At 43.5% G+C, this 14,612-nt stretch overlaps 1 protein-coding gene across 1 annotated transcript; it reads right to left on the bottom strand.

Moving 5' to 3' along the window:
• Positions 1-12,028: 12,028 nt before the first annotated feature.
• PSKH1 (protein serine kinase H1) lies at positions 12,029-14,356 on the bottom strand (the record flags this gene model as incomplete). Its single annotated transcript, XM_010287930.1, has 2 exons — positions 14,192-14,356; positions 12,029-13,054 (listed from the first exon to the last, which is right to left on the bottom strand). A coding segment is annotated over exon 2 (939 nt), but the record flags the coding sequence as incomplete, so codon positions are not given.
• Positions 14,357-14,612: the final 256 nt, after the last annotated feature.

Here is a 14,612-nt window from a genome sequence, read left to right as displayed (position 1 = left end):
TCCTTTGGACATGGCTCCTGCCTTCCTCCATCCTTACAGTAATTATGTGCCACTTCCCCAAAACCAGACATTCACCCAAAATCTTAATCAAAATACTGTGCTGCTGCTCTTCGTCCTGCCTTGAACCTGCAGGTGCTACTGGTATGGAGAGCAGCCCCAGGGACAAAGGACTGTGAGTGAAATTACTGGGAAAAGACACATCCCTCTTCTCCATGGAGATTCACTCCCTGCTTTCTTTGTTACTAGGGGCTTCAAGGCTTAGACAGCTTCCTCCTGGTCTCCTCTGCTCCACACACCAAAAAAAAAAAAAAAGAAAAAAATCAAAGTATTGCAACACAAACAAGCCACCAGAGCAAAACACGTGGTGTCTCCACCTCATTGTTTCAATATATGCTTCCAGTCGCAGAAACCGCAAACCCAAACTAAGGGATAGCCCAGCCAACTCACCTGCCACAAGGCACCGACTCAAAAAATTCACTGACCTGATGACATGCACAATTCCATGAAATAAAAAACTCTTAATGGAGTGTTGCAGACTGTAGCTGTATGGAAATAAAAGATGTATTGCTTACTCTGCCCTAGGGTTTGGAGTTATCTTCACAGCTACGAGTTGCAACGTAAGCTGAAACACATAGTAAAAAGGCAAAAGGAACGATTTTGAGAAAGGTCCTTGTGACACACCAAGTCCATCAGAGGAAACAACCTTCAAAAAACACCTCAAGAAACAGCCAAAGCGAAGGGGAATTGATTTTTAAATGCATACATTGGTTTCAAATCCCTTTTACTGGAAAAGGTGTTCCTTTACCTGTAAATAAAGTGTTTTCCAATACAGCACACTAAGTTTTGCGGGACCGTGGTCACCGATACATGCAGAAGGCTGGAGGATTTTCCAAGTTTTAATTGAGCTTACCGTCTTCAGAGAGTCTAAGATGTCCGGGAGAGATCTGGACAAACACTTCAGTTCTCAGATATGTATGGTGCAACACAAATCCACCCACCCTCACATCCACTAAGCAGGTGCATTAAAAGAAAAGAGAGAGCAGAAGCTAAGAGAAAGACCTTTATACGGCTGGCCTCGGTGTTTTGTGCCAGGCTAGGAAAGGCACACTTTCATCCTGTTCAAGTGTTTCAGCTCTTCAAAGCAGAGCGTAGTGCCCTTTTCAACAGAGAGCCATCTGACTGCATCTCACCGACACTCTTTTTGCTCCACTTAAAAATCACCGTATTCTTACAGCCATATGAAATGCAAAAGCACATTCCTCTGTAAATTGATTTTTCCGACACCCCCCCCACCCCAGGCAAAGGCCTCGGCAATTTATATAAAAAACAATTCTTCCTTACATGGAAAAAAAATCTATACTCTAAAGAATTATGCATTTCTCTAACAGGACTGTTGTAAAACACTTATCATCTAATGTGACTCTCAGAAAAAAAAAAGCTTCTGTAAGAAAAAAAAAAAGCCTTTTTTCCCCCCACATAGAGGCTAAAATATGGGCCCAGAGACTTGTATGATCATGCAAATGAGTACTGCAGATACGGTTTAAAACCTTGCCTTGAACTGCCCCGTGCCCGTTTCCCTTGTTATTTCCTTTCAACAGCTTGGGACACTCAAACTCCAGGGAGAAGACTGAAAAATTGGCCACGCTGCTGGTTTGAAATCCATTCTCTCTTCTGGCAGGAAGATCAGAGGCCAAAGTGATGACCGTGTCTTGCAAAAGCCTTTCACTTTTGGTCTAAAGACCAACCGGCACAGCCAGGGAGGACAACCCCATCAGTCAGTGTGACTGGCCGGGGTCCCCACGAGCAAGGGGTCCCCACGAGCAAGGGGTCCCCACGAGCAAGGGGTCCTGCTGCATCCAGACGCTCCCAGTCAGTGAACCAACGGAGAACTTCCAGAAGAATAAGGCGGCTTTGCAAGGAGCTCCTCTGAAAGCAAAGGGCAGCGCAGGACATCGTGCAAAGTTAAATTTTCAATAAATGGGAGACACATACTAGCTTTCTTGGCCTCTTGTAAGTACATCACTTTATCTCCTGTATTAAAAAAAAAAAAACAAAAAACAAAAAAACAAACCACAAAAACCCACAAAAAACAGGACCAATGGGAACATTAGAGGGCAGTGCTGCTCCTCTGTTCCTGGCATTTCTTTAAATCTGCTTTGAGTGTTTTCCAGAAGACATAATCCAGCCCAAAGTCAGGGAAGCCAGGCTGCCTTGCTGCCCATCTTAGGCAGGAGATATACTAGGAGGAAACCACCAGTGGGAGAGTTTTCCCCCTTTCCAGGCAGTTGCTACCCTATAAACAATTTAATTAGCATATACCATGTTACACAAAGCTTTATGATATATAACAAAGCTATAGTTATGAACTGCAGGAAAAAACCTGGACAAATTTCTGGGGCAAAGAAAGCATAAAATAGAAAATAAAGCAAATACATTATGAAACATTTTTTTTTTTCTAAATTGGTATTTTTTTCTGAAGTGGTTATATTTTTTGTCATCTAAACAACAAAAGACAGATTTTTTAAAAAAAAATTTTTTTTTACTTACATAGATATATGTAATTAATTCTATGTGATCAGAAGTGCAAACACACAGGAGCCATTCCAGGACTGGCAGCTGGACAGTCAAGCATCACACTTGCTGCAGCATCAGTACAAAACTTACTGTTCTTTAAAAAGCCACATCCAAAATTTTAGAATGTTTGTCCTATACTGACTGAACTCTCCTGCAAAGTGATAGGGATTGTGGAGAGATCTTTTCCGTGATATGGAAGTGTCATTTTTTTTTCTTCTCCTAGAGGAAATTAGTTTCTACACTAAAATACAAGTATGCAAAACAGAAAGTTGGGTTGTTTTTTCCTGTGGATCTCTGTCACTATACATTTCCATCTGCAACTTTCAGGGGAAGGAGGTTACCAAAAATAATTGCTGTTTCTTTTTATTGCTTGTGCCTTTTTTTAGAACAAGTTTGTTATATGATTGAAAATCAAATATATAATACAACCACCAATCCCTTTGGAGAGGGACAAGCGATTCAGTAACAGTTCTCAACTGAGTCAGGGGAAGCCTAGGTTCAAGCTCTACCCCATTCTCTCTCAGAAAGTTGAATATATGCACAAAATTAATATTAGAAGTTGACAAGACTGTCTTCTGTCTCCCCATTACATGTTGCGAGGGATTTGACGGGTTACAAGTTCTCCACAGTCTTTTAACCACTCACCACAACGAGGACAGTATCAAGAATACTTTGGAAACGCTCTGCAGCCATACCAACAATACTTGGGGTAAGAACTCATCCTGTAAGCATGCATCAGCTGCTTTGAAATTGCTTTTCGTATTTTTATCTTGCTCTCTGTCAGGTAGCAACAGGCCCGTAGTTTGTTTGCTAATGCACTGCCAGTAATCTTCGTTCTTCCCGCTTCTGCTATCACCTGCAGGCAGGGAAAACTGGGAAGGATGTGTTTCATTTCTTAACTTACTTATTATGGGAACGCAAGTCGCACTATTCCTCTCATCTACTAGGGTAGCTTGTTTTTCATGTAATTATGGGCATTCTTCCAGCCTGAATCTACCCACAGCAAGACCTGCAAAGTTTACTCAATACCTGTATTTAACTTGGCGCTTTCAACTCCAAGCTAGGGCCGATGATCATTAAGACGCTGAACGCTCAAGAAGAGAAAAAAGAAATGCTACGCACATACAATCTGCATGTTAAGCCTCTCCTTTGGTTCTGCTCTGAAGCCATTTGAGCTGCAAATCTCTCTTTACCATTAAAATTTTTAGTACTTGCTTCTTGGTCGCTTTTGACCAAGATTTGGAGGAGTTGTTGATATGCAGGAGGGCAGGACTGCCATCCAGAAGGACCTCAACTAGCTGGAGAAATGGGACAGGATCTAACTGCATTTGCCAGTACCGTCAGGGCAGTTCCAGAGAGAATGTAAAGAAAAACCACAGTTCCCACAAGATTGGGGCAGCTCCAGGACAGGGCCCAGAGAGGTGGTGACATCTCCAGCCTTGTAAACTTTCAAAGCTTGAGTGAACAAGGTGCTAAGCAACCTCATCCGGCTTTAAATTTAGCCCTGCTCTGAACAGGGGTTTGAACCAGAGGCTTCCTGAGGTCACTTTGTGCCTAAATCTTCCTGTAATTTTAAGTTCAGTGGTATGCATTGCAACACTGTACTGCAGGAAGCCAGACCAACTGTTTGTTGATGCTGTCTCCACTGGAGCTTGCCAGTTCGTTGCAAAATAAAAAGCAAAAAAAGAACCAATTCAGGAATGCCATCAATTTCTTCATAAAGTCATCACAAATAACGGCATCGAGATTCAGACATAGCTGCTCTTTATTTGACTTGACATAACTTCAAAAGGTGCCACCACTACAAAAATACTATAAAAGCACTTACAGTACTTTTCTGTGCATCTTAGCTGTTTTTCCATATTACGACCACCTGACACCCATGTCTATGAACAAGTCTCCAGTCCTGTCGGTTATCCTAGGAAGCTTCCATCCATGTCAGGGACCGTCTAACAGACTGCAGCACTGCCTTTCAGCATTATGACCTTTGCTAACAAGCAACCACCGACGAGGTGAACCTACGTTGCAAAGGTGCCTAGGTAGAAAGCGTAGGTAGCCCAAATAAAGAGGTGGAGAAAAAGAAATCTGGGTGGATGTGGCCAAGGAAACAAGCTATTAAAAAAAAAAAGTGTGCAGCAGAGATCTGTATGCATGAGAACAGAGCAAGAATGTACCCGTTAAGTCAGGAGAAAAGGATGCTGCAAAGGTTCAGACTTAAGATGAGAGCCGGGCTGAAGGGTTTGCTGTGTAGATAAGAGAAAATGCCAGCTTTTTTAAATGAAGAATAGGCAAGCCTTAAATATTAGGCTTTGTCGAAGACCCACAAAAACCCCCGGGTTGAAGGGGACATGTTTCTAACTATGACCCCATGTGAAAGGCACTCGTGTTTCTGAAACTACAGAAGGGCTTATATTCTACGTGAAGTCAACGGGGAAAGGCACCACACGCTCACGGGATCAGAAAGAACAGCTTAAACACTTAGACCCAGGGTTTTAGCAGCCACCCCCAAAATTGCTGTCACCTTTGCACATCTGACAGTAGAAGCAACAGGGGAACTCTCTGAAGAGAGCAACTTGGGATGTTGTTGGGAGTGCAAAGAAAGTAAGTAAGCAGAACTCTAAAGAGCAACACTAACTAGCAAGGGGAGCTGTCAAAGAATAAAGTCATCATATTAAGGGCACCAGGGAGGTGCCAGGCAGGCAGGACCACTAGCTCGGTTCTGCATTCATGCTTCTAATCTGAAGGAGTCACCGAACAGAGAAGGGCAGAGTCACAAACAGAATGCAATTCACACCACATTTTCCTTTACAGATGTATAATGTAAAGACAGACTCATTTCTCCTAAGGAAAAAAAAACAAACCCCAAAACATTTCTGCAGGAGAAGGGGGATTTAAAACTAGTTTTATCACCTGCAAAATGCACTTTCTATTACGACTGAGTCTGTATACGTTGCCTGCTTTTTCACCTACCTACAGGGGAACTCCAGCATCAGGCTGTAATTAAAGAGTTCAAGAACATTTCCACTGAATAGGATATGTTTACCCTCCTCACTTTGTACATGTCTAGCCTTTCCCAAAGGAGTATTATACAGCGAGTAAAATTAGCCCATGGGAGTTGATAAGCCTTGGGATTGACTTCCGATTCTCAAACTCAGCTGAAATAATGCTGCCTCCAAACCACAAGCCAAAAACCACACGAGACGTGCGGTACCTGCTCCATTGATGTCCAGTGGGACTGCTGAATATCCCCAGCACACAGGCAGGTACCCAAATGCTGCACGCACCACCTCGGAGCGCTATCTGCTCTGCAGGCTGCCTATTACTCAGCTCAATTAACTCTTGGAAGCAGATGAAGCCCCCAGCTGAGGGATGAAATGAGAGAAGGGAAGACTAGCACCTCTAACAGGACTGAAGGTTACTGGATCAAAGATCTGGCCGGTCCAGTAGTGTCTCCAACATCAGCTGACACCAGATACAGAGGGGAGCCCAAGAAAACAGCCCCTATGTTGGAATTAACACTCTCAAGCCCTAGAGATTTGTGACTTAGGGACGTCTTTATCCATACTTGGGACATTTTAATGTCATTCTCTCCATTGATCTGTCTGCCATTCATCCCATTGCTCTTTGAACTGACAGATTTCTAAGGGGCACAGCCCTCATTTTCACCATCTGAAGAACTCTATCATCAGCGACTGCACAGCTTCGTTAGCGAACTTTGTCCTGATCGCTTTTGAGCAGAAGGGAACAGACCCTTCACTGTTTTTTCCTTCCCCATGGAACTGACCCTGTATTTCAGCTTCGGGCTTATCTTCAGCAAATTACCAATCCATGCAAAGGCCACTACCGCATTACAGCTTCAAGAGCCTTTGGTGAGAAACTTTATCAACTGGAAAATCTAAGCAAGCCACACAAAACCATTTCTCCACATGGCTGCAAAGTCCCTTGCAGAGCTCCTACAGACTTCCAATGTCCAACTCCCGTCGTACATCAAACGTGTCTCTCCTCGCGCCGCGTCTACCAATGTATCCCCTAGCACCATTAAAAGCCAAAAGCTTGTTCTAAATAAACTGATGAAGAGATGTTCCCATGCTGGCACCCACCGCTAATCCATGGTGAACATACCTCAAAAAGCTGATTCTGTTTTATGAATAGGAAAACAGACCACAAGGGGAAATGATTTGCCCAGATCAGGTATCAAAATCAGAACAATCCCTAGCTCAGTCTCCCCATTTATCCACAACATATATTATCTTCCACTTCTTCCAGCAACTTTCCCAGGTGTGTAAAGCAACATAAAAGTATCACTATTCAAGAGAAGGACAAGCTTTGAAATAGAACCAGAGCAAGCCTGTCTTAGCAGGATAACGATGGTCTGATGTTCATTTCTGCACTTTCAAATTCAAAGGATACTGTGAATGGAATTCAAGCTTTATTCCTCAGACAACTTTTTAAGTTACAAAGAGATCCCCAGAAATCAGTTTTATCCCCAAGATTTCAATTAAAATATTGCCAAATCTTCTTTTTAGTAAGTTCTAACAAAAGGAGTGAAAGAGAATGACTTTGTAGCAGGCTACATCAAATGCAGTCTCAATAGCTCACGTAACCCATACTCAAGAGATGCTCAAAAAAAAGCATGCCAAGTTACAAAGCCACCTTTTCTTCATTCCTCACCCTACCCATTACTCCAAGCAGTTTTCAGAAAGTACAGAAGGAGGTAGAAGAGACAATCAGAGCAGTGATGTCAGCAGTACCTGAATAAGCTATTATGGGAGACCTCTCCTATTGATCTGCTAATAGCCTCTTCAAACAGACCTCACACTCCAGGAACAGGAGAGTGGTGGTAAGAGGGTCCCAGTCAGAAAGCAATTACATCAGCTGGACATGAGCTCGCTTGTTTTTCAAGAAGATGGAGCTACTTCTCAGGTCAGCATGCACCTTGGCTTTTATTCCTCTCTCAATACAGCTTTGTCCTCTCTGACAAGGTTTTGAGGCCAGACCTTTGGAAAAGTGGGACTCTACACTGATTTTCAGCAAACTCGCCACTGCGTGACACGGTATGGCAACGCGGTTCAGAAGACAGATCCCTCCTTCCCTACTGAAACGTCTGGGCCACACAGCTCAAGCTGTCAGCTCTGGGCACTTTCCTTTGCAGGCTTCTTTTAACATCCCCTCTTCCATTTCACATCTCCGAAGTTCACATTACAGAGAAGAAAAGCAGTCGTTACCCTGAAATCTCTGCTTCTGCATCTATCGGAAACAGATGCTTTCTGCAACGCAGTCAAGTATTCTGCTCATTCTTGTTCCAGATAAACCAGGACTTTCAGCTCCTGCCATTTCCATCAGTCTGATGAACTTATCAACAGCCTCATTTCTGACGTCTTCCCACTTCTTCCAGTGTAACACAAAAAAAGAAGAGCAATTTTCTGTGAACACCGGAAATTTGGAAGCTTTAAATGTCCAGAAGATGGCTTTAAGAAACCTGGCAAGGTTGTGGGAAACATGCCAGACACCTCTGAATCTCTGGCTCACTTTGTTTCCACCTAGAATTGATTTACAAAGTGGTCATTCTGTTACTGCATCTCCTGCCAACACCTGGCTACAGTCAAACACGCCTGCAATTTAGGGGTATAGGCTTAATTACAAGGGGAAATTAAAGCATCCGTTTTCCCTGGCTCTGGAAGAACAGAAAGCATCTGGTCAAAACACACAGGCTATTGGCTGACACATATTTGCTTTGCAAGCAGTAAAACATGTACAGCTTTCCAAAACAACCACTCATGTCACACGTAGTAGCCGTAACAGCCTCTCAGAGTATGTAATTTGTGGTGGAATAACACGTAAAATGCTTCAAGCTTGTGCACTGGCACTTTCTAAATATATAGTCTAATGCTTTCTCTGTACCACATGTGCTACCTTTGTGTATACATTGGCCCTAGTCACAATGAAGTCACAAAATTTCTCAAAATAATTCAGTTCTGACACAAGGACCAGAGGACATCAAATTAAATTACCACGGGGAACGCTCAAAGCAGTTGCTCTCTATTCACTCTTCCTATTCTGCCTACAGCTGTACCGAGTTTGGTCAGAGGCCCCCCTCAAACATTTATTTTTTTGGAGGAAGGGCCCTACTCTGTTCACTCAGTCTTCAAACGGAAGCCAGCCCATACCTTTGACTATTCACACTGCCCTTCTTCATATGCTTTTAAATTCTGGTTTTTTTTTTCAGGGGGAAACAGAACTGTACTCAACATTCAAATGCAGGTGACTGATGGGCATGGCACAGCAAAGACACCTGCATACTAACACTAATTCCTAATATCAGTTGGCTTTTGATCACGGGTATCAAGATGATGTTTAGAAGTGTTTAACCTCAAATTGTTTCTTCTGAAGGGCAAGCACCACCTCCAGGGCCCACCATCATTTACAGAAAATTCAGAATGCCCATCTTCCCATGGGATCACTTGAAGTTCGTCCACACTAAACATCAGCCAATTTATCATGTGGCCTCTCATTACTTCCTCTATCATGCCACAGCTTTATTTTTAACTTCAACAGCTCAGTATCATCAGCATCATATATTGGGTGTCACAACTGTATCCCATCACTTGCTTCTAAGATTCCAGAATTACCACATTTCACAGTAATAGGCAGAACCTGTCCTGGATAGCACGCTAAGCTTCATTAAAAAAATCTGCAAAAAGGTAAAAACAGCAAGTGACAAAGTTGAATGACAGCCACAAAATTCAGTGTCACAACACAAGCTCATGCACTGAGGGGTGGAGACATTAGAGGGAATGCATCAAATGACATATGTACCATGACATCCCCAAATCAGCTATGAACGCTCAGGAAACCTCCTGGAGTCACAGGAGACCACTCTCTACATCATCAGCCAAACGCTCAGAGGCATCAAAGAAACAAGAAACCCTACGGGAAGAGGCAGTGAACAACCAGAGAGACCTTCTTATGCCACGACACAAAGCCACGGTGCTCACGTATCACCCCGTCTCAAAGATTACAAGTAGTCTAGAGAAGGGTAACAGCAAAAATCAGCTCTATGGAATATATTCCACAGGAGACACCAAACACAGTTGGCTCTTCGGCCTCAAAAAAAGAAGGAATCTGAAGAAGTATAAAGATAACTAATAAGTGGACATGGAAGAGTTACTCACTGGTTTCTCAAGTAAAGGAGATTAAGGAGGTGTACATAGAAAAAGACCAGTTAAATGAGCAGAGGGAAATAAAATCCAAGAGAAGGGAACAGCTTTCTCATGTTTTTAAAATAAACTGTGGAACTCATTATCACAACATGTTAGAGAGATTAAGAATAAAAGCAGGTCCCCAACGGGAAGAGTCAATGGTCTCATTGACCTTCTGGCACTTCGAGGCATGGGGCTGGCATAGAACTAGGGAACCAAAGAGGAAAAAAAAAAAAGAAGAGGAGAACTTTCACCAAAAAAATCCCACCACATTGCTTAAAAATAAACAAACTGAAAGAAGAGGAGAAAAATGAGTGGCCAAGATGAACACAAAGCGAGCTAAAAAGGACCAAACCTGAGTTTGGCCAAGGAATCTAGAAAGCTCTAAAACCTGCCGTCTAGAGGCAAACATCCAGGCTGAGCCAAACCAGCACCTACCGACTGCCAGAATGGGAAACTACAAGGAGATGCATGCACTTGACATGAGTTCTGCTACACAACAAACGTCAGACTGAACTGGCCTTTTCACATGAGAAAAATCATTTAACGCATCTACCACGACTGGTTATAAGGTAAACTAGGTAACTAGGACTTGGCCTTTCAGTGTGACCCTACAGATGTAACATGTGGCTGGGAATTAATCTGTTTCTGCATTAGGATAACCCGACTGCATTCTTAACACTCTGCAGCTGGTTAAGAAAACATATTAATGAGGCAAATTAACGAAACAAAGCAAAGGCTGCCAAAAGTCAGCTGAAGCTTAGAGCTCAAGGAAGCAGTTGATAGAATACTTCTGGCAAGAAACTAATCAAGTACTGCAGTTTCTAAAGGAAGTAACACACTCGGTCCAAAAAGTGCAAAATTTGGGTGTTTATGGCTCCTCACATTTGTGTCTCCTTTGCACGCCAGGGATTTTCTAAGGAGCACTCATGGGAAGAATTAACAAGATTCACGAAGGTGTCAGATCTGGGCTCTCCTCGATGGCTTCCTATGCAAACAGCAATATTCCTCAGCTCCACTGAACTTAGATATTCCAACTATTAACACAAGCCGGCCTGACAGCTTTTAAGTATAAAAGACTTACTGACACCTCTAAAAACCCTTCAGTCATTTATTATTATTTTGAAACACAATCCTAAAGAAGCTTACTATGTTTAAAAACTTAACATGTTAGACTCCTTCCATCCATCATTAAAATGCCAACATACCTGTCATACTTAAAAACACAAGAATCATTAATTCATTCTGGTTTTTTGACAGCTATTTTACTGTCATTTCAGAAGCATAAACTTAGCCACTCATGAACACTTTCCCAGTGGGCTTCATCTCACAAAGTCATGGCATTCAGGAATCTAAACACTCTCCTCCCTTATTAAAGGGGAAGAGGTTACAAAAGCTTAATTTTTTAATGTTTCCAGTGAGGGATATAGGCAGAAAGGCAACTTGCAAATTTGGATAGCCCCACTTTCTATAGCTGTGATTCTTAGTGAGGTTATACCGACTCTTGGCCAGTGAGCTGGTAGAGGAGCCGGCTGCTAGTCAAGATCTCCCACCATGACCAGCAGGAAGTCAGCAGGAGCTGTGTCAGCCTGGCACCCGGCCATTCTACGGAGTGATAGGTCTCTGGGAGAATAGGGACACCCATCTTCTGCCTAAAATCTACCCCCCAAGGTTCCTCTTTCCATAGTTATCTCAGAAAACCATCCTTCAATCCTCATTTTTGTCACAAACTAAGCTCAGGAGACAATGCAGATTGATTTCAGAAATGCTCATGTCTCCAGATCTAAGAAGCAAGTGCCCCTCTGTCTGCCATAACCTTGCCTTTCAACAAAGGTATTTTTCAGAGTACACTTGGATTTGTATCAGAAATCAGGCTAGGTATGTACATGCTACATTTCAAACTCATCCTGGCATGAATTTCAACAATGAAGCGTCAAACAGCAGCTTACCACGGCTGACATCTCCCCAGGTAGAAACCCACAAGCATCCCAGTTCTGTTCTCCAGGAAGGGATCTTTTCTTCCTTTACGTACAGAGTTTTAAAAAGAGTTCACTATGCTGCTCTGGAAGCAGTTTTGAAAGCAGACAGAAAACAGCACAGGATTTTAAAAGCCAGAATCACAGATTATTTTTTTTTTTTAAACCTGATAATGTTACCACCCTGCACACGACAGCCAGCTTCTGGGCATCACAAAGACCCACCTACGCAGAGCTTCTTGCTTGACTTCCCCTCACCGTAACTCCTGCCACACTCACCTCGCCTGAGTAACTGTATTTTCCTTTCAGGATCTGCCGATACAAGCGGGTGCGGTTGTCATCTTCAAAAGGCATAGTGCCGCTCAGGAGAATGTAGGAGATAACGCCCAGCGCCCACATGTCCACAGAGTTCGTGTACGGCTTCCTGACCAGGATCTCGGGAGCAATATACTCTGGGGTCCCGCACGTGGTTTTCATCAGGCAGTCATCTCCCTTCTTCCGAGCACTTGCCAGTCCAAAATCCGTAATCATGATTTTGGAATCTGTTCCCGGATGGTAGTACAGAAGATTCTCTGGTTTTAAGTCCCGGTGCGTGATACCCAACGTATGCAAGTACTTCACACCATCTAATACCATCTGCAGCACACGCGTAGCATCTCTCTCAGTGAAGGAACCTTTAGCGATGATTCGATCAAACAGTTCTCCTCCGGTCGCCAATTCCATCACCATGTACACACGGTCCTGGGTCTCAAACACCTCAATAAGCTGGATGATATTGGTGTGCCGAACCCGCCGTAGCACACTCAGCTCCGACTCGCACACTTCCCTCCCCTCCCGGTATTTGGTCTCTATCATCTTGATTGCGTAGGGCTGCTTGGTAGCCTTGTGTTCCACCCGCACAACGCGGCTAAAACTCCCTCTCCCGATCAGAGCTTTAATGTCATACTTGGCTGTCACTCTGGGGTCAAATTTGGCACGGTATTTAGCCACTTTGTTCTTGCGGGGTTCGGGCTGGTCCATGTGGGCAGGCAGGTGGTTCCCAGGGTTAGCGTGATGCGGAGGTGAGGGAGAGCCAGCTTTGATGACAGTCCCACAGTCATCTTTGATGAAATGCTTGTATATGTCCTTGCGGCTTGTGTAAGGTTCGACTTTTTTAACCAGGTCTAGCTGCACATCTTTGGGGGGCTCGGGAAGCACTTTGCTTGTCCCACAGCCCATCACTGAATGGTGTTAATTCCTTATCAAGGCATTTTCCCAGGGCAGCATCAGCAGCAACCACAACCGGGGCAATTCCCACATTTGAACCTTAGGAAAAGAAGGACAAGAATCGGATAAACAGGAATCAGCGTAGCAAAGTTTCGAAGAGGAGGAAAAAACCACAAGTGGTTCACGTCTCAACGGAGCCATGCTACCGCACGGGATTGGGGATTTTCACTGTACTACAGAGCACACACAGTGCTTTGCTGCTGTTGTCACAAGCTAGTGAAGACAGTGCCGATAAAAACACATCCACGGTCAGAACAGATGGAAATCACACAGTATCTCCCTCTGTTAAGCAGAGTTTGCTTACTGCTCCCAGCTGAGCGCTGAATCACAGAGTCACGGAATGGTTGAGATTGGAGGAGACCACTGGAGGTCTTTTCATCCAGCCCCAATTGCTTACTAAAAATCTAATTAAGGGAAGAGTCAAGCGTTTTCCATGACTTCGTTTAATCTGCTCAACTTTGTAAAGCAGCAGTCACTCCAAATCTTTTAGTTTTGAAATTTCTCACTAGAAACTCCTGAAAGTATCTCAGCCACTTGCTCATTTAACAAATATTCCTAGGATTTTTTTTATATTGAAGTTGTAACAGCATCTTAAACCTCTCACTACTTTGCTCTCGGGGATCAATGAAACTGCACAGGGGGCAGGGAATATGGAGACAGAGGCACGCTGGTTTTAGGATGCGTTTTACCAGTTAACTCACTGCATCCCCTGCAAAAAGGCAAGCCTTATTTAACTAGAGCAACTGTTAGCTAGCAAGTCCCTCATTCGCAAACCCTAAGAAATCAAGGTGGGCTTTGACATCTTTTAACACGCTGACGCAGTGCTGCTTTATTTTTTTTCGTGCATCTTCAGTGGCACTTTTGGTTTTCCCTATGGAGCTGGGTGGTGGAATTGGAATTACTACCAGCTGTTCCAGACTAGGAACAGGTCTGGAGGGAGGTCTTGCTCGTCACACTGTATTCCAGCGGAACCAAATCAGCTGTACTTCAGCAAGTCTTTAGGTGCTGATTAAAACAATACGACTGGCTAAGAGATGGAGAAACTGGCTATATGCACTCTGGCAGTTAGCCAAGCGGTTTTAGGTTTCTCCTCTTTGGCTCAGAGCCCATTAATACGGTGCCTGAGCCTTCACAGAAGGCAACAGAAAAGCCTTGAAATGTAATCGTACACCTTACCATCACTGAGCATATCTTCACTCATTCACCACCTCTCCAAGCAACTACTCAGCACGAACAGCAGAAAGGGAACCCCGGCTGGTCCTCCATCGGGAAAATTACGTGGAGAAACAAGAAATGTTTTAGAGGCACACCCGGAAGAAGTTTAGATTTTACATCCAACCTAGAAAGAAAACAAGGCTTTAGTTAAGATTTAATTTTAACATCAGACATCAAAGTAACCTCTCATGGAAGACCTCCTGGCAGCACCGCAAAATTAAGCACACCAACTATGCACAAACATGCCTATGCTAAGGTGCAAGCAGTAGAAATAAAAAAACTCCACAGAAAGCTTAACTGACTTTCACCACGGGCTGTCCTGTCACTGGGTGTTCTTTCAGATTAAAGTACTGTGACAAAAAAATACATAAAATACTATAGT

Source organism: Phaethon lepturus, unplaced genomic scaffold, assembly GCF_000687285.1.
Source record: "Phaethon lepturus isolate BGI_N335 unplaced genomic scaffold, ASM68728v1 scaffold47715, whole genome shotgun sequence".
In the NCBI taxonomy this organism is placed as follows: domain Eukaryota; kingdom Metazoa; phylum Chordata; class Aves; order Phaethontiformes; family Phaethontidae; genus Phaethon; species Phaethon lepturus.
The sequence above is the reverse complement of the archived record's forward strand: the minus strand, read 5'-3'. Positions and strand labels throughout refer to the sequence as shown.